This window comes from Suillus paluster (assembly GCF_016628075.1).
Source record: "Suillus paluster strain FC165 chromosome Unknown EDB91scaffold_1, whole genome shotgun sequence".
Lineage (NCBI taxonomy): Eukaryota > Fungi > Basidiomycota > Agaricomycetes > Boletales > Suillaceae > Suillus > Suillus paluster.
Window position 1 is genome coordinate 947,173 of NW_024537561.1, and position 17,513 is coordinate 964,685.

Below are 17,513 nucleotides of genomic sequence, written 5' to 3' on the forward strand. Positions count from 1 at the left end.
TTGACATTCGCTCCGCTCAAAGTACGCCTTATTACGGGACCTACCGCCTCACACAAAGATTCGGGAAGAAATCACTTGTTTTCGCGTTATTAAGTGTAGCTAGCTACTATTATACACTCTGGCGTGATTTTAAATCTGTTTGTCAGACTCAAGTCTCCTCACGATGGTTCACGTCAGTACTAGATGTCCACTAGAGTTCGCGCATTCTCCACAACGCACAAACATAAAAAAATGAATTCTTTGACAGTTCGATAGCCTGACATCGAAAGTACAACATCTGCTAGTTTTTTTCTTGACGTGTTGAGTCTAGCGGAGAGTTACCGCGCAGAAAAGTGCATTTTCCCTAGAGTTCGCGCACTTTGTCGCACCATGTCACACGTCTGCCGCAATGCCTTTTCACACTCCGCAGTGTCCGCAACCGTTCGTACGTACTACTTTGTTGCGAGGACTTCAATTTGGCATTGGTGTTTTTGTGCCGCATTTCGGCATTGCGGAGTTTCGATTTACACAGTCTCGATGTAACGCTTTGGATAGATTGTCACGTCTGAGGCATATTTCTTTTATTGCAGATGATCCTGACAAGCATGTGGCCCCAGAGAAATTTGTTTTAGTATTCTCTCATCGTGTATAACCATCATACCGCATTCCATAATTTTATGTGGTGATCTAACCTTTAGAGCGAGCCTTCTATGCACAAAACTAGCCTCCAGCACCAATAAGTTGGCCATGGGATGAGATCTACTTCGATTTTCTTCAAACAAAAAACATGGCACTGTGTATTATGTTGGGGGGAACCTAAATGCAACATACATAAGGATTCCGTGCAGAATTGCGTGTGCTAGAGTCAATGCGCGAACTCTTGGGACCCACGGACTCGTGGGAGCACGGTGGGACTATCTAGTACCTTTTGCAAGTGTTCTCACAATGGCGACAACGTAACAGGTAATATAACGCTCGGGTATCTATTCTAGGCTAGGCTCTCCCCTCCCGCTGGGTTCCTCAAGGCCTCAATGCTCATGTCGCCAACCACGACGAGGGTTGTTTACCGGGGGTCACCGCACAGCCGCCGTGATCTGGGGCACGCGCTTAGTCAGCCCGCCCGCCCTGTTATCGAGTCCCTAGACTCTACTAAGACTGGACCAAGTGAAATAGCTCCACTAGGGTGACCATTTCCCCCCCAACCATCCACCTCACGCCAAACGTTATGCCCTAAGTGACTGAGTGAGTTTATTCGGTCAGCATGCATCACACTCATTAATATCGCGTAGTTCTCAGTTGTAATGGAACTTCTGGAGGAATATACAAACATATCTTACATCCCGTCTGAACCGTGCAACAATTTCCATAACTTCGACATCTATATTCCGAAACAATACGAGCCACGGAATACCTCGGATGAACAACCTCGTGGTCCACACACCATATCCCCTCTAGTTTGTTTCATACATGGAGGTGCATGGAGAAGGTGGGTTTCCTCTCCACGGAGGATCTCATTCCTTACCATGCCTCATCCTCCCCTTTAGCGAAGATAAGCTCGATCATGCCGGATTGGCTCGTAGACTCGCGAGTTTCACTGGATACGCCGTGGCGGTCACAAATTACCGCCTGTCCCCTCGGGAAACGACAGAAGCCAATGCAATCCACCATCCCGATCACGCGAAGGATGTTCTTCGCTTTCTTGAATTTGTTATCACCTGGAGAGGCCCGCATGACATCAGTGTCTATGACTCAAACAGATTGTGTTTGATGGGACATAGCTGTGGTGCTCATATATTGTCATCAATCTTCCTCGAGGCTAAGCGAGGCGAGGACCCTTTGTGCCCATCAGCCAAGCTTCTCGAAAGTACAAAGGCCATAATCACATCAGAGGGGATATATGACATCGATCTCCTTCTCTCGAGTTTCCCTGCTTACAGGGCTTGGTTCATCGAGGCCGCATTTGGTCGGCGGAGTACTTACGAGGAAGCTTCAGTTACGAAGATGATCCCGAGGGTGGCATACCGTTATTTGCAGTGGTTGATCGTGCATTCCTAAAGGTGATACTTTAATTGATGAAGCTCAGAGTGAAGCAATGTATCAGCATTTACTTCACAATATTCCTCGTGTCACGAGGAACTTTGATGAACTCAAGGAAGAGCATAATGCTGTACTAACAAGCGGAGAATTTGTGCAACTCGTCGGACAATACATTCTAGATATAATTCCTCTACTTACTTGATTTGGTACTTGTGGAACGATATTGTATCTAAACCGCCGTTCTTACAATATGGTTACTTTCGTCAAACCTTCGAATGCGTCTTCAAGGCACGAGGCAGCTCTCTCGCAGTCACCTAATGTATTGTACAGCGGTGCGGGTGTTAAGCGAATCACGTTGGGTTTTCTCTCGTCTCCGACAACGCCCGTTGCAGACAATGCATTAAAAACCGTGTTCATCACGTCTGAATTAGGTGGCAGAAATAGAAGCGATAACTGTGAACCTCGGGACTCGGGATCACGGGGTGTGATGATGGTGAATCCGGGTTTGTCCTGTTGGGCAGTGTCATCCTTGTTGTTCGTTCCATCCTGTGATATATGGCATCGTGCTGAAACCTCGTTTACGGGGACATAAAACCTTGACTTAACGAGTCTCGCCTCCAGCTCGGAAGTCAACTGAAGCGATCGCTTGCGTAGGGGAGTCATCATGCCGACTTCCTTGAAGATCTGCAAAGAACCTAAAAGCGACACAGTTGCAAGGACCGAGGGATTGGATTGTTGGAAATCCTTGTGCGCCAGGGATAGCTGAAAACCGAGGAGGCATGGCAAATCTGGTGGCTGGATCGTGCCCCCACCACCCTGCATACCTGGTAGTAACGCCGTTTAGAATCCCCGAAAGAAGTGGTGAATGCAACGCATTTGCAAAAGAATTACGCACTGGGGCAATAGGCTGTTTTCCCATTTTTTGTGCACAAAAAGCCCGCCAATTCCGCCGGGGCCTGAGTTCAGATATTTGTATGAGCACCATACAGCAAAATCGGCACCCCAGTCGTGAAGCGCCATGGGAACATTTCCGATAGCATGAGCGAGGTCCCAGCCGCAAATACACCCCTTAGAAGAACGAATGGAGGTGGTCAACGCATGTTTAACAGACAAAGAGAAGAAGTAATGTGCGGGGTAATTGAATGTAGCGGATCATCGCCTGTCTTTTCACGTCATGGCGGGTTATGAAAATGTACGTAATAATCTAAAGAAGAGGGCGACTGGACAATATTTACCTGTGCCTTGGCTGCAGTGGTGATAGCCTCCATGGGAAACCATTGACCAGTGTAATACTGCACGCCACTGAAAATCACAAGAGAAATCGAGGGACCTTCTTTGGCGATAAAGTCCAGTATGTCGGACTCGCGTAGTGTAAACTCGCCTTCCCGAGGGCACATTTCAATGATCGCTTCGTTCGGGTCATACCCGTGCAGACGAGCCTGGGAAGCAAATGCGTACTATGCCGCGTGTAAGAAACAGAGGAGGATGGCAAACTATTATCCATTAACCTGGTCCGAGGGAAAAGCTCTGCCTTCACATAGAATCTTGAAACGTTGAGTAGTAGGTTTGTAAAATGCGGCCATCATCAGATGCAGGTTCGCAGTCAGAGTGCCCATGCAAGCTACCTCCTTCTCCGAGGCACCTAGATCAGGCACCGTATCAGGACTTCTCGATCCTCTACAAAGAGTGACAGTTGATAGTAACTTACCCACCAATTCAGCGAGTAATGGGGTAACCGTATCGGCAATATTCATCCACTCGCGGCCATAAGGGTGCGCAAAGTGTCCTTCGACGGCTCTGTAATGATATTTTGTACGCAAGAAATGTCAGCAAACAAACGGCCATCATGATAAGGGACCGTTGCCTCGGCACGATACGCACCGTGTCCCCCAAACATGTAGCTCCTCCTGCAGGAGAGCCTTGGACCGTTTGGTTAAAGGACCAAGAGAATTTCCGCAAAGATAAGTGCATCTCTGGTCAGCTAGATAGTAGTTCGAAGCTTCAGTAATCTGTGTAGTTACGTAACGAAGTTCTCTACCAATTTCTTCTGGAACAATTTTAGCCCCGATATCTCTATTTGATGGGATGAGGAACTCGTCAGAAAGTACAATGTCAAGGTCATTATACTGCGGAAGCATCTGGGCTGTCGACTAAGTGAACAACGAGTCGGATCAGGGTCGGGTAAAGGAGCTGATCTGAGATCTTTACATAAGTTTCATTACTTCCATCTTTGGATGACTAGGAATATGTGAGGTCACCCCAAAGCTACCCTAGTACTGGTCACAAAGTCACTTGTCCATAGTCAGCCATGAGCGAACCCATTCCGCCCCTCAGTAACAGCCGTAAAGTGGTTGTCATTGGTGCAGGCCCAGTAGGATGTCTTGCGGCGATTGCCTTCGCCAAAATGAATTGGCAAGTCGAAATCTACGAAGCGAGACCAGGTAAAGAGGGACAATGTCAACATTCTCGTCATCCAATGTCTTGATTTTTTTTCCAGATTTACGGCTATCATCTTCGAAAGCAGCAGCTCAACAGCGATCTATCAACCTCGCCATCTCATCACGTGGCATCGCCGCTCTACGAGCTGTGGATGCCTCTGCAGCTGAGAGGTTTCTGCAGACGGTCATCCCTATGCGGGGGCGGATGATTCATGACAGACATGGAAATTTACAAAGCCAACTATACGATAGGAATGGTCAGGTATGTTTGTCTCACCCCCCAATCGCACGGTCCCTGTATTTTGCCACGACTCTGTGCCAAGTATATATTGACGTTCAACATTGTTCCATTTTTGCTCATTTTCATAGTGCATCAATTCCATAGATCGCGCTCTTCTCAATGAAGAGCTACTGGAGGAGGCTTCGGCACTGCCGAACATCCGTTTGACCTTCAAGCGTAAAGTTATTTCAGCTGATTTTGACCAAAGAGTGCTGGTCCTTCGCGATGCCGATTCGGGAACAGATGTCCGAGTCAACTTCGACCTGTGTATCGGCGCGGATGGGAGTTATTCCACTATAAGGAGACAGTTAATGAGGGTCGTGAGGTTGGTGGACAAGTTTCCGTCCTCAAGATACCAGTGTGCTGATATTGATGCTTCTGCGTAGAATGAATTTTCAGCAAGAATATATACCTCATGAGTATATTGAACTTAAAATGCCGGCAGGACACGACGAGGACGGCAAACCTACCTTCCTCCTTGATCCGAATCACCTCCACATATGGCCTCGCCACTCCTTCATGCTCATCGCTCTGCCAAACAAAGTAATCACGCACGCAGCTTCTATGTGCTTCCCACCTGACCAAATTCAATTCCAGGATAAGACATTCACTTGCACCCTCTTCGCCCCCACTGTCGAGTTTGATCGTTTGATCACTCGCGAAGACATCCTGTCATGGTTCCAGAATCATTTTCCGGATGCACTGTCACTACTTGGCGAAGACAAATTGCTGAAAGATTTTGAGAACAACCCCCGTAGCCCCCTGATTACAACGAAGGTGCGTCTCTTTCGTATTTCACACAAACAACAATCGGAGAGCTAATTGTCGCTTTGGTGTGGCAGCTGATGCCTTATCATTACAAAGATCGGTGTGTAGTTCTCGGTGACGCTGCCCACTCGATGGTGCCTTTTTACGGACAAGGGCTTAACTGCGGTCTCGAAGATGTTCGGGTGTTGCTCACACTACTGCAAGAAGAATGCGTTGTCCCTTGCGGGCCCGTGCCCAATTCTGGAGACCCTGAATCTGACCCCATAGACCATAGGCTATTCAAAGCACTGTCTCGTTATTCCGCAAGCAGGCACGAAGATGTCGTTGCCATATGTGAGCTTGCGATGGACAATTAGTAAGTGAAGTGACTTATGATGAGTGTTGTCTTTACTGATTTGGCCACACGTCAGCGTTGAAATGCGCCACTCCGTAACAACGCCTTCATACATCATCAAAAATGCACTCGAACACATTCTGTCTTCATTTACCTCTCGCCCAACGCCCCTTTCGTCTCTGGGTGAATCATTATCTCGCATTGCCTTTCCAACTGCCAATCCTCGCGGTTGGCTGCCTCTTTACACCATGATTACATTCCGTCCCGATATTAGCTATGCTACAGCTAAAAGGAAAGCAGCCCGACAGGCTATCATCCTCACCACTATAGCAAAACTCGGAACCGCCGGCATGTGCGCTGCGAGCTTCTACTTTACGTTGAAAGTCTTACGTTGGCTGCGAAGTCAAAGATGATGTCCTGACTGTTGGAAATTATTGGACCTCGTGCTACCTACGGTGAAATATAAATATTGGGCCGAAGCCCTGATTTTAAATCTAGAATTTTCTGCGGTCTTGAGCGCAGAACATTTGAGCGGTGATTAATTTGGGCATTCCGACATGGAATTAATTCGCGAAACATGATGGATGGGAGCGCATGTTCGTCTGACCCGATTCGTCCAAGGAGAATGCCAGCTTTTGAGTCTACCCGAAATCTCTCTCCGTTCACATGCAGATAAAAATAAGTATGGACGTCAAATGGACGTGTGTACAGTGATCTGCAGCAGAGATTACATGACCTCCGGTTAAAGTGGCATTACATGGTCTAGATATTGTGCGCCCTAGTAAAATCATAAAAGCAAGAAATTGGTACTAAACATGTTAAGTCGTAAAGAGAGTACAGGAAAGCGATAGATCTAGTAGGTGCGGCAGAACGAGAGCGGATAAAATCATATTAGCAAAGCAGAGAGACAGATATTGAGAAGGCCAGTGTCTCAGGTCTTCTTCGGTGGCCGACCGCGCTTTTTCTTTGTACTTGATTCTCCAGCGGCATCAGGTGCTGGTTCTGAGAGTGTGTCAGGTGCTGACTCCGCCTTTGCCTTAGGTGGGCGACCGCGTCTGCGTTTGGCAGGCGGTTCGCCATCAGCAGCTTCCTCTTTCTTCTCCTAGTACCATGAGTAAGCACATGAAGAAAAGGAGGAACGAGATCTGTACCTTCGGGGGCCGGCCGCGTTTCCTCTTAGCACCAGCCTCTGCGGTTGCTGTGGTGGTAGAAGTCCCCCCTGACTTCTTGTTCTTGCTTCCCTTAGGACGCCCGCGTCCCCTTTTGACAGGCGGAGCATCGTTGGCATCTGCTGCGCCTGCAAGTAACGAAAATGAGACGCATTTGACTGAGCTGACAACGATAAAGTAGCGGGTAGCTCACCCTCAGTATCTTCAACTTGCTGTTCCTCTTCGAAATCCTCCTGAGATTTATCCCGCACTTCCTCTTGGTGGGGCGAGGCAGACATCTTGGATGTCTTAGTACTAGGTGGATAGATGAAAGTAGGGAGCGACGGTATGCAGGAAAGAACGTCCGCGTCGAGGTAAAAGAAGAAAAGGCGGGGAAAGGGTGTGTGCCCTTGTTTTATCGAATATTTCCCCCTACCGAATATAGTGAGCATGTATTGTTTCCCTCGCGTGGAATCTGGGCCAAAAGTGGGTTATATTTATTATATCGTTCAGCATCTTCTGTGCATTTGCCCCTGATATTCGGGGACATACGTACGTAAACGGACGACTGAGGATTAGAGAAATTCATTATTACTGAGAGGAATGAAGACGCTCTCAGGGAGATTGCCACCGCCTGACAGCGATGCGGTTGTCGCTCGACATGCGCTGTTGATCGTTGTTGACACAACGCGGTTTATTCCAGTTTACCTGCCTCCGCCAACTTGACAACAGATTGATCTACCGTGAATATTCATGTTACATACGTACATATTTCATTATGTTAGGAATATGCACTTATGCAACACCATATGTCGGATATTTCTACCCGCATAGACTTTCAAGGATGGTAGATACTTATGACGGAATCGACTCCTTCAGGCCGCCGATCGGCGATTCGCGGTTTCAAGCGCCACTCAGGAGTCGAATCCATGGCACCAGAACGGAGAAAAAAAAACAAAAAATAAAGACGAGCAGACAATATTTCTGAAGCAGGAGTTCGCGGTTCCCCGCGTGCGCCGCAACAGGACGTTTGACTGAGCGGGCCGCGGAGTGAGTTCAGTCGCCGATATAATTAGAAGTTCTCACGGTATTCAGGTGGAACAGTCCATTTGGGTCTACGTCACCATTGACATTAACTGATCCATGCAACCTCCTCGAGCTATCGCTTTCGCCCTATTTTATGGCCTTTCCTTGACTCAGGCAAGACTACTTTACTCAGGCCCAGAAGATCTCTATGCCTTCCCAAAGCACCGCGTAACGTTTCTGAACAATCTTCCAGTCCATAATGAAACAGCTGAACGCTGGCTTACCGAGGGACTACGAGGTGGCGAAAGTGAATTTTTAAATGACCTGTGGGATGAGCCTGCGTGGTATTCCAAACTCCCATACAAGGAGATAGGTAGCTCCGAGCTTGAAAAGTCAAATGACGCTTCGCAGATTTGTACGTCCCCTCGTGTCTAATTGTACTTGATTTATTGACAGTCGCTTTTGGGTCTAGCACAGTCTCCGATACCAGATAATTCTGGATATATGTTAAATCATATGAAAATGGGTTCAGACAACCAGTTTATTTGTCTGATCCCCCCTGCCCGTGATACTCCAATACAAGCTCAGGATAATATTGACCACGATGCAGTCCTACGCAATGGCTGGTCACTGCTTGAACCTTTATCCGGAAAATGTCTTTACGTGCGACATTTAACTCGTCATCATTTTAAAACATAACTGAAATATTTCCGTACAGCATCGCCAAACGTGGTTCACTTATTCATACTGCCACAATCAAGAAATAAGACAGTTCAAGGAACTCGCTCACACACAACCTCGCCCAGCAGGTAATTTTTTCCCATTCGGCGGTGCATAGTTCACTCACACGTATCTAGGAGCTTACGAACCCACTGAGGACCCAGAAGTATGTGCAATGTTATTTCAATATTGCTTTCTAAGTGATTGCCTAGTGGGAAGCTTTCACCCTGGGACGTGCCCCCTCCACACAAGAACCAGGAGCCGATGTAGCCGTCACAGATCGCCGCGCTCAGGTTGTAAACCTCGAGGTTGCTCATGGTCCAGGCTCCCGTTATCTTGTACAACGATGGGGTGATGGCACATTCTGTGATAAAACGGGCAAACCTCGCGAAGTTGAAGTTCAGGTAATATTATTTCAATTTTTTTTTCAGATGCGCGCTCAAATAATTACTGCAGTTCCATTGCTCGATGACGATGACAGACTCTATCCTTCTCGTACGAGAGGCAAAGACTTGTTCCTACGTACTGATTGTACAAACTCCGCGTCTTTGTGGAGAGCCCGGGTTTAAATCGCGGATGGAATTGCCGGAGCAGACCTTTATCCGCTGTCGGCAAATTATCAACCCTTCGCTAGACTCTACTCCTCAAGCTACCCATCTCGAACAGCGAAAACCTGACGACTACCGAATACCACATGATTTCGATCAGCCTTCGCACATAAACCGTGAAACGCGTTTCCCCGTGCCATCGCCCGCAGTTAAGAGCTCACTGGGTCCTGGCGCGGGTCAAAGCGAAGATCCGTGGGATGGTATATTAAAACGCACGGTAGAGGCTACCATGGAAGCGTTGATGAATAGTCCGGAGTTTCAATCATTGTCAGGCGAAAACTCCCAGGTCGTGTTAGGGCGCGGCCAAAACGGCGAGATTATTATCGATATTCTGGAAGGGATTCCATTGGGTAACCTCGGAGAGCCTGATTTACAGGAAAGGAATATAGATAACTACGCTCATATCACGGAATTCCTTCGAAACGCCGGTTACCAGTTGAATGAACAGACGGACGAGAAGGACCAAGAGGATGGTGAGGCCATGGAGGATCATGGGGAAGAACCAGAACAATCTCATAAAAGCAGAGACGAGCTTTGAGGTAGGCATGCATATTACCGTTGGTTTAAGCAGCTAGTTAATTTGGCTTCTGCACTAGGCTCGAGATCTGACAGCTTTGAAATTTTCTCTACTTAGACAGTCCGTGGACTACATTGGACTACAGAAGAGTGTTTATTTTGGTTGATTGGTCGACGATCCAATCATCACAACCTGGCCATCTTATTCCTGCTTCTCACGCAACTCTATTGTGCATGCTATGGCTAGCTATCATGATACCTCCTGAGCCTCATGTCTTGATGCAACATGCTACAGACTCATTAGCGATTCACAGTCAGTAATGGCATCTCAAATACTGTTAGGTGTGTTCCATTTCAAGTCGCCTCGGACCTTATTCACAGTTTAATGTACGATGTCGTATCTGAGGCCGATCGAATCTCTGAACTCTATCTTCGCATTCACAAGTCCTGTCGCTTTGCTGACTACACAACGTCATCAGGGACAACTGAGTGTTTGTCGATACATCCGGACAGATCTACTACAACCGTCATTGGACTTCCCGATGTTTCCGAGCCGCTGCCCTGGTATCTTAAGTTTATTTCGGAACAACGAGAATCCTGAATAATACAGCGGATGACATTTCAATACAGCTTCCACGGATCTCTGGCATACCATCACATTATTTCCCAACCCCAAAAATCCAGGGAAAACCCACGTTAAATCGCACCAATCAAATCACTTGGGTCGTCTACACCAGCTTTGTCGTCCTCTGCTTTTCTGCTGCTACCGCACCTGAATCTTCGCGGCACGCAGGCGTGATATAGAAGCTTCCTTCGATTTGATCGATAATCTAAGCGCTTATCGCCGCTGTCTCCAAAAGTTGGCCTCTGCATAACCTCTGCAAGTTGAGTTTGCGCCCTTGTAGAGACTCAAGATTCAAAAGAAAGTATATATTCGTCAGGTGCGATCTTATGCAATTTTCCCCCTGATTATTTTTTACTCGCTCCTAGACCCTTCGCAGTCCAGCGTTTGTTTATTGGGTCTAATTGTTGGCAGGTGGCGGCCACTTTTGAGTTCGTTCATTCAATCCGTCAACAGCATGCGCTTTTTGGCGGCGGTGCGCCCAATTTCCAATCTCTCTCCGTCGTGATAACGCCTCTTTATTATTATTTTCCGCATAAACGTTCGTGATTTTGATGGTTGTGCCATATGCACCACGAGCATGTTTCAGCATGCGTTTTTGTGATGCTTTCCATTTCCGTCGGGTATTGCAGCACGAGCCCATCAGCGAAGGAAACTCAAAAGGTGGGGCTCACCGTCGGATCTGATGTATCTTCGTAACAACCTGACATTCTCCCGGTTATCGTTGCTCTTATTGACACCCCTAGATAAAACATGCACAGGCGGTAGCCTGCTGGAGCACGGCCTTGCTCGCGTGATCCTTCGATCTTACCTGGAGGTAACGACGTTCATATGCGAACCTTCCCTCCTCACATTGCAAGAAGATCACGACATATATGGGTCTACAAATGCAAAACCCGATTTTGCATATTCTGCAACTCACCGGAAGAGTCCTTCGTGAGCGACGGGGGGAAGCACTTCAACAATGCAGATCCACGACTTCCAAATCGACCTGTCGTCGACAGTATCTTGAACCTCCAGCAACGCCACGTTTTCCCGTTCAGCACCCAGTCGGTGCTCATCCGCGCCAAGGAATATCCGCCCATTTCTTCCATTCATTGATTGACCGCAGCAATCGTTCCCCTAGGAATACCCTAACTTCTGATTAATCATTTCTTTCACCTGTGCTCACACTCGGGGACGACAGCCCGCTTCTGAATCCCTTAAACGCCTATAGAGCCATCCTCACACGCGCTTTTCGAGCACACGCCTCTCTCAAACTCCCTCAGCGAGTTCTGCTTCAGAATTTGTTCCCACCGATTTCTTGGCGTTTAAGAGCCCCTTGCCTCCGATACGATACAATAGTACAGCGAGGTGTTCGTGCTCGTTGACCTTGTACTTCTCTTTCGCTTTTCAGGAACTCGTAGTTGCCTAGTGGATGCACAGGACAATTATCAATTTCCTGCTGCGCATGCATGGGACGAACATCAAATTCCCACTCACCATCCAGAACAACGCAATGACCCAGCGTCCGATAACAAAGAGCGCCTACTCCGGACCTTGGATGCAAGTGTCTTCTATACATGGACAATTACCACACCTCGGCGTCCCCGTTCCGATTTACAAGGCAGTACCTCCTTGCAAAATCCCATAGAAAGTTCAGGAGACCACAAGAAGTATTTTATTATATTATGGTTCAGGGAGTATTTTACCGACCACAAGTTCAAGTGGAAGAATTAGATGGGGGCGCGTAGCACCCCACATTCTTCGAAATTCATGTCACAAACTTCTCCCACGCATACAATGAAATCAATGATCGCTATGTATTATATTATGGACCTTGCGTTCTATCAAGCAAAAAGGCACAGCACGCTTCTGTAGGCGTAAAGTAAAGCAACGAACAAAGAAAATGAAATCAAAATCAAGAGGGCGAGACGCATTGGTAAAACGCAAAACGCGAGGAATGAACGACGACCATATAAAAAAGAGATAGTAAATGGACTAGTTGGACGAGAATAAGATACCAGATCGTAGGTCGGATCGTGTCGTGTCGCCGTGGGGAGGGGGGGCTTGGGCGAGAATGGAATAGAATGGGAATGAACGTAAAGGATGGCCTTTTTAGTGTCCGCTGTATGTACCGAATCGTGCGTGCTAGGTGTTGTGCTGTATATACATGCGAGGGAAGATGAGGTGTATATAGATCGAGATGGATGGGAAGATGACATTGGGAGGGCGGCCATGGGTGGGAAGGCGTTGTGACCGAGGGAAGGGAGGAATAAATGAAAAAAAATTACATGGTAAGCGAGGTGGAAGGGAATGTAATGGAAGGATAATGAACGAGGGCATGCCATGGTTCTGGCGCTATGAGTGGTGCGTGAAATGGATGCAGGAATGCCGCTAGAACCAAAACACGAGGGTGAAGCTGTGGATATGGCACATGAACGAGCGAGGCGATGATCGACGTAAAGGTGGATGATGATCAGCGTGAAATGTAGATGATGATGATGATGTCGGATGATGATCGTGGCGTCAAGATAAGAGAGGGTAAAGGGAGAGAAAACATGCGAGTGGCGACAGGGCGGGGGCGGTTGAGGAACAGCATCCCAAACATGGCTGCCGCGTAACAGCTCCAAGGCTCGCACGTAGCCAGAGTAACATGACTCCCTCAAGGCCACCGCCCACCCGCCTCCCCTTTCAAAAAAACCTCTTCTTGAAACTCTTCTCCTCGTTCTGAATCCTTACATGCACATGCTTCGGCCCACTGCTCTCCGTGCACGTCTCTATGCTCCGTATCCACTCGTCCCCATCCTCATAGTCCTCCAGGAAGTCTTCATCCTCATTCTGCTGCTCTTCCGACTCGGATTCGCACTCCCCATCCTCGCATTCACATTCATCTCCCTCTGCTAGCGCAACGATCCCGCCCATTCCTCGTCGTCCCCACAGAAGTTCACCCATCGTTGTGCGCATCGCAGGGTCTACGCACAGCATCCGCCGTAGCGCAGGCCGCGTTTCGCGGGGCAGAAGCCGGAATATCGAGTTTGGCGAAGATGTCGACGTCGAGCGGGTGCGTCTTGGGGGCGCACGCTTTGGTGAGGGCACTTGGGGCTGAGATGCAGGAGGTGATGATGATGATGCTTGCGTGGAAGGCTCAGGTATCGACGGCGCCTGTGCACCATTAACCTTTGCACCGTCACTCTTCATACTTTGAATCGTGGGCGTCTGTGACTCCCGTGCGAAATCACGCTCCTTGGGGGTCTTGCCCTCAATAAACCCATTAACGCTCGCACGCTCGATCTCCTCTGGGCTGTCTGCCCTCAGAGCAGGCAAACTCTCCGTCGAAACTGAAGGGCGGGCAAACACCAAAACGCTCTGATCCACGTCCCCGCCCTCGGCCACACCGGGTGTACTTGGCAACATCGCAGGAAGCGTGGCCGTCCGTGCCCCAGGACTAGGCAAACCTAACTCAATCGCGCGCCGGCGAGGCGAGTGTTCGCTCCCCGTATCGCTGGCTGGCGATGACGACGACGTGAACGTCAGCGTACTCGCCGTAGCGGTGTACAGGGACACATTTGACAGGACCGACTTGACGTCATTAGCCCCATCAGCGTGTATGCTCGGAACGTCCAGGGACGTGCTCCGTGCGTCTGGACTTGAATCGGGACTGGCTGGAGCGCTTATTACAGGGCTCGGGGGAACGGTTGAAGGTTCTGAAGGAGCGGGTTTCGGACCCTTGGAGCGCTTGCGCCTCGACGGGCGCGGAAGAGGGGAAGAAGCTTCGGCTTCGATAAACGCTTTAAATGAGTTATCCCGTTCGCGGTCAGGGACTGCCCATGGGAAGCGGCGGAGGACCATGCAGACCTGTGTGAGATGAATGAGCCTCTAGGCAAAAAAGATTGGGCGAGGGAAGACATGATGCGTTGCAAGAATCGATCTAGAGCGACTTTGCCTTATGGCTCATCGGAGCGACTTTCCTCGGGATTGACCGCCTCCAGCGGCAATTCTCCCTCAACCAAATACGAAAACATATAACCAAGTAGAGGAACGATCACTCACAAAGATGACGCCTACGCTCCATACATCGGTCTTTCTAGGATCATAGGCACCGCCACCAAGGACTTCGGGCGCGAGGTACGGATCGCTGCCAACTATGCCGGTGGCAAGTATCAAGCGAGCATGGGAATGCGGACCGGATGGGGGATCGTTGGGATGTGGAAGCTTTGGGCATTGGAGGGAGCAAGGGGGGTTGAGAGCGCCACTGACATAGCCTGTGACTGGAGGCAATAACGTTCCGTTGGGAGTTCCGGTTCCAGGGTAGGCGAATACTACTGCTGTTCCGAAATCGATGAGTTTGACGACATCGCCTTGTGTCATGACACAGTTATCGAGCTTTAGATCACGATGTGCTAGGCCAAGAGAGTGAAGGTATGCTACGCCATTGCATATTTGGCGAAATACGCAGAAAATTTCTGGACGTAGCATGCGACCAGACATGACGACGCTGAAGAGGTCGTAGGGAGCGTACTCCATGACCTGTTGGGGGTGAGGGGATGAGGGAGATGATGATTTATTCGCTGACCTCATAGTAATGACCATGATCGCAGACGATGTCGACAGTTTCGATGACATTTACATGCTTCAAACATGCACCGACACAGAACTCGGCCCTAACTTTATTCTCGTACTCACGCTCGGACTCGCCGGTACGTCTTGGGCGAAATTGCTTTACAGCGTATACTGCGCCTCCCGCTTTAGTGCGTGCGCGAATGAGGCGAACAGTGCCACCTGCGCCGGTGCCGAGAACGCGACCCCACTTGCCATACTTTTTTGAAAGGTGGGCGTGAGTTGCTTCTGAGAGGGATTGTATTGGGACGGCGGAAGGAGTTCCTGGAGGAGATGGGGAAGGACGTCGGGGAGATAGAGAGGTGGATGGAGGGGAGGGAAGTTTGCCCTTGTCCTTGCGGGCCTTGTGAATGAAGCTGAAGGGGGACTTGCTGTTTGATATTATAGGGAGTGGATTTGTGTCGAAGTCGTTACCTCTGCGCTGATCTGCGGGTTGAAGATGTGGTTCAGGGGGTGTGTGGGAGGATGAAGCGTTTGAGGAAGGAGAAGCGCTAGAAAAGTTTGAGGAAGGATTGTGATGGGGTATGTGATGGTTAAGGAAGCGTTTAAGATCATGAAGGGGACCATGCTTGACTGGGGTGGAGGTACCGGTATTCCGTTGTTTAAGTGCGGTTGTAGATGGTTTTCGGGAAAAGCGGAAGCGAGAATGGGTTGTAGTATCTGGAAGCTAAGCGGGCAAAGGGTTAAAGTAATTAAACACATTTATTTTGAGTACTGACCTGGAGTTTTGAAGTAGCGAGACGACCATTGTGGTCAACGTCGGGAACAGTGAGGAGATTAGGACTTGGTTGTCGTTCGGCGACGGCTCGAGTATCACAATCTGGACTACTAGGCGGCGACGACGAATCGTCACTTGGAAAAGCGAGTTGCTGCATTGGACGTGCAGAGAGCATCGTCGTCGTCGTGTTGTCGTCGAACTATGAGAAACAAAAGTTGGAATTGAAAGATTGAGTTGAAGACTAAAACTATCGCGTCAGAAACTCACCACAACCCGATCTCGGTCCGATCGGCATCAACTCGGCATAATATAATTATTGCTTACTCATCATAAACCCGGCATTGCCACTAGTTGGAACACGTGCACTGCTTCTTGTTACCGTATTATTCCGCCCAGACAACTTGACCCTGTACTCCACAATGCCATCTTTCGGCATTCTTCTCGTTAATATCCTCCACGTGTAACATTTTAGCCTGTACGACTCCCAGGCCTAGTACATCTAGAGCAGTGCCAAGCTGCGTCCAGTGTACCACCTCCGTCATGATCCGTTGATATCTTCAGCTCACGTGTCACTCCGAATTTCATTCCGTTCAGCTAGTCTCTTGCCAAGACCTCTCGGACTAGCATCTTGTATCCTTATACTCGGCCAAAGTAACTTCATAACCGAACAAGAAGCAAATCAGATTCCCTCTCTATCGTCGTATACTTTTGTAACTCAATTCCTCAAGTTTAAACGCTCCCGCTCCAATAGAATTAACATCCAACCCCACCCTTACACGTCATCCTTTCCTTTGCTTACTTTATCTCCCCGCATTCATCGGCAATTCGTACGTGCGTATTTACGAAATCGCGGGAGCAGGGCGGGCATTTCACTCATGCGCGATCGACGCAAGGCGGCATAGGCGGCAATCCAAAAAAGGCAACTCCAATACCGGCGCCCATTAATGATCAGTATGTGTAGTCACTTTGTAGTCATTCTCACACCGAGGACTTGCTGTAGTCCTTGGCCAATTAATATTAAATATCCTCCACCAATAACCTACCTCCAAGTCTTGCTTGGTGCACACCAAGCCAGTGCTAGCCTTGGGGGGTGAAAGTTGTCCATTAGTTCAGGTAATTACATCCACAACTTTCACCCACGCTTTGACCCCACTTCCTCATGAACCCATACGATCGCGACGAATGGTCGGCGTTTCGGTGTTATCATATAACAACTTAGTACGCTTATTTGCAAATCGTCCAGTAAGCGTGGAACGCGGTCAATGACATGCTATTCTTGACGCTGCCCCTGTTCAGCCCAATCCTGTCCCCGTAGCAACAACTACTAGTACCCGTTGGAGTGGTGTGGCGTTGCGCTCAAGCTTGAGGTACCGCAGCAGAGCACATTTCACAGCATGCTGCTACGCGCTTGATTAGCCCAACCTCTGCGCCAGTAAAATATAGTTAGTCCAACTCACTTATATCCAATCATCTTACGTACTGGCTTCGCCTTGTTGGCGGTACAGATCCTCAACGATCCCAGTGCATTGATTCGTCAGTACTGCAACACTTTCAACATCAACATCATAATTAACAGCCTTACATACACAATACTCAAGGCTACTCAGCCGATATCATCCGCATCACGCTTCCTCTTCATCTCTCGTGAAACTTTGTGCTGCGCTGATTCATGCTTTGCGAGTTCAGGCGACACTTTGGACACGGGGCTTTTGGATATTTC

At 48.8% G+C, this 17,513-nt stretch overlaps 7 protein-coding genes across 7 annotated transcripts; 3 read left to right on the forward strand and 4 right to left on the reverse strand.

The window, feature by feature from the left end:
* The first annotated feature begins 941 nt into the window (after window positions 1–941).
* EDB91DRAFT_22807 (Alpha/Beta hydrolase protein) lies at window positions 942–2,147 on the forward strand. Its single transcript, XM_041326529.1, has 3 exons — window positions 942–1,221; window positions 1,269–1,465; window positions 1,524–2,147. The coding sequence occupies exons 2-3, from the start codon at window positions 1,281–1,283 to the stop codon at window positions 2,032–2,034; spliced, it is 696 nt and encodes a 231-aa protein (XP_041184371.1). The 5' UTR covers window positions 942–1,221; window positions 1,269–1,280; the 3' UTR covers window positions 2,035–2,147.
* Window positions 2,148–2,259: 112 nt separating this feature from the next.
* Window positions 2,260–4,181, reverse strand: EDB91DRAFT_1325565 (pyridoxal phosphate-dependent transferase; the record flags this gene model as incomplete). Its single annotated transcript, XM_041325206.1, has 9 exons — window positions 4,055–4,181; window positions 3,898–3,997; window positions 3,725–3,813; window positions 3,525–3,658; window positions 3,252–3,473; window positions 2,912–3,084; window positions 2,737–2,840; window positions 2,599–2,711; window positions 2,260–2,562 (listed from the first exon to the last, which is right to left on the reverse strand). The coding sequence occupies exons 1-9, from the start codon at window positions 4,152–4,154 to the stop codon at window positions 2,260–2,262; spliced, it is 1,338 nt and encodes a 445-aa protein (XP_041184372.1). The 5' UTR covers window positions 4,155–4,181.
* Window positions 4,182–4,257: 76 nt separating this feature from the next.
* Window positions 4,258–6,384, forward strand: EDB91DRAFT_1093247 (uncharacterized protein). The gene is made up of 7 exons (XM_041316797.1): window positions 4,258–4,457; window positions 4,514–4,716; window positions 4,824–5,059; window positions 5,121–5,277; window positions 5,332–5,511; window positions 5,577–5,857; window positions 5,913–6,384. The coding sequence occupies exons 1-7, from the start codon at window positions 4,325–4,327 to the stop codon at window positions 6,247–6,249; spliced, it is 1,527 nt and encodes a 508-aa protein (XP_041184373.1). The 5' UTR covers window positions 4,258–4,324; the 3' UTR covers window positions 6,250–6,384.
* A 58-nt stretch (window positions 6,385–6,442) lies between these two features.
* Window positions 6,443–7,665, reverse strand: EDB91DRAFT_1093250 (uncharacterized protein). The gene is made up of 3 exons (XM_041316798.1): window positions 7,199–7,665; window positions 6,988–7,133; window positions 6,443–6,938 (listed from the first exon to the last, which is right to left on the reverse strand). The coding sequence occupies exons 1-3, from the start codon at window positions 7,434–7,436 to the stop codon at window positions 6,768–6,770; spliced, it is 555 nt and encodes a 184-aa protein (XP_041184374.1). The 5' UTR covers window positions 7,437–7,665; the 3' UTR covers window positions 6,443–6,767.
* Window positions 7,666–8,109: 444 nt separating this feature from the next.
* EDB91DRAFT_1093253 (uncharacterized protein) lies at window positions 8,110–10,285 on the forward strand. The gene is made up of 7 exons (XM_041316799.1): window positions 8,110–8,425; window positions 8,483–8,673; window positions 8,729–8,819; window positions 8,868–8,896; window positions 8,943–9,134; window positions 9,187–9,877; window positions 9,935–10,285. The coding sequence occupies exons 1-6, from the start codon at window positions 8,128–8,130 to the stop codon at window positions 9,874–9,876; spliced, it is 1,491 nt and encodes a 496-aa protein (XP_041184375.1). The 5' UTR covers window positions 8,110–8,127; the 3' UTR covers window position 9,877; window positions 9,935–10,285.
* Window positions 10,286–12,172: 1,887 nt separating this feature from the next.
* Window positions 12,173–12,977, reverse strand: EDB91DRAFT_22958 (uncharacterized protein). Its single transcript, XM_041326535.1, has one exon. The coding sequence runs from the start codon at window positions 12,804–12,806 to the stop codon at window positions 12,306–12,308; it is 501 nt and encodes a 166-aa protein (XP_041184376.1). The 5' UTR covers window positions 12,807–12,977; the 3' UTR covers window positions 12,173–12,305.
* Window positions 12,978–13,149: 172 nt separating this feature from the next.
* On the reverse strand, window positions 13,150–15,968 carry EDB91DRAFT_1241594 (Pkinase-domain-containing protein; the record flags this gene model as incomplete). The annotated part of the gene is made up of 4 exons (XM_041322094.1): window positions 13,150–14,313; window positions 14,509–14,985; window positions 15,032–15,742; window positions 15,795–15,968. The coding sequence occupies 4 exons, from the start codon at window positions 15,966–15,968 to the stop codon at window positions 13,150–13,152; spliced, it is 2,526 nt and encodes an 841-aa protein (XP_041184377.1).
* Window positions 15,969–17,513: the final 1,545 nt, after the last annotated feature.

Coding starts and splice junctions, on each gene's coding strand:
- EDB91DRAFT_22807 (XM_041326529.1), top strand. CDS start 1,281: ATGGAACTTCTGGAGGAATATACAAACATATCTTACATCCCGTCTGAA. Junction 1,466..1,523: donor CATGGAGGTGCATGGAGAAG/GTGGGTTTCCTC, acceptor CCTCCCCTTTAG/CGAAGATAAGCTCGATCATG.
- EDB91DRAFT_1093247 (XM_041316797.1), top strand. CDS start 4,325: ATGAGCGAACCCATTCCGCCCCTCAGTAACAGCCGTAAAGTGGTTGTC. Junction 5,060..5,120: donor CAGTTAATGAGGGTCGTGAG/GTTGGTGGACAA, acceptor GCTTCTGCGTAG/AATGAATTTTCAGCAAGAAT. Junction 5,512..5,576: donor GCCCCCTGATTACAACGAAG/GTGCGTCTCTTT, acceptor TTGGTGTGGCAG/CTGATGCCTTATCATTACAA.
- EDB91DRAFT_1093250 (XM_041316798.1), bottom strand. CDS start 7,436: ATGCTCACTATATTCGGTAGGGGGAAATATTCGATAAAACAAGGGCAC. Junction 7,134..7,198: donor GCAAGTTGAAGATACTGAGG/GTGAGCTACCCG, acceptor CGTTACTTGCAG/GCGCAGCAGATGCCAACGAT. Junction 6,939..6,987: donor AACGCGGCCGGCCCCCGAAG/GTACAGATCTCG, acceptor TCATGGTACTAG/GAGAAGAAAGAGGAAGCTGC.
- EDB91DRAFT_1093253 (XM_041316799.1), top strand. CDS start 8,128: ATGCAACCTCCTCGAGCTATCGCTTTCGCCCTATTTTATGGCCTTTCC. Junction 8,674..8,728: donor TATCCGGAAAATGTCTTTAC/GTGCGACATTTA, acceptor ATTTCCGTACAG/CATCGCCAAACGTGGTTCAC. Junction 9,135..9,186: donor CTCGCGAAGTTGAAGTTCAG/GTAATATTATTT, acceptor TAATTACTGCAG/TTCCATTGCTCGATGACGAT.
- EDB91DRAFT_22958 (XM_041326535.1), bottom strand. CDS start 12,806: ATGGCATGCCCTCGTTCATTATCCTTCCATTACATTCCCTTCCACCTC.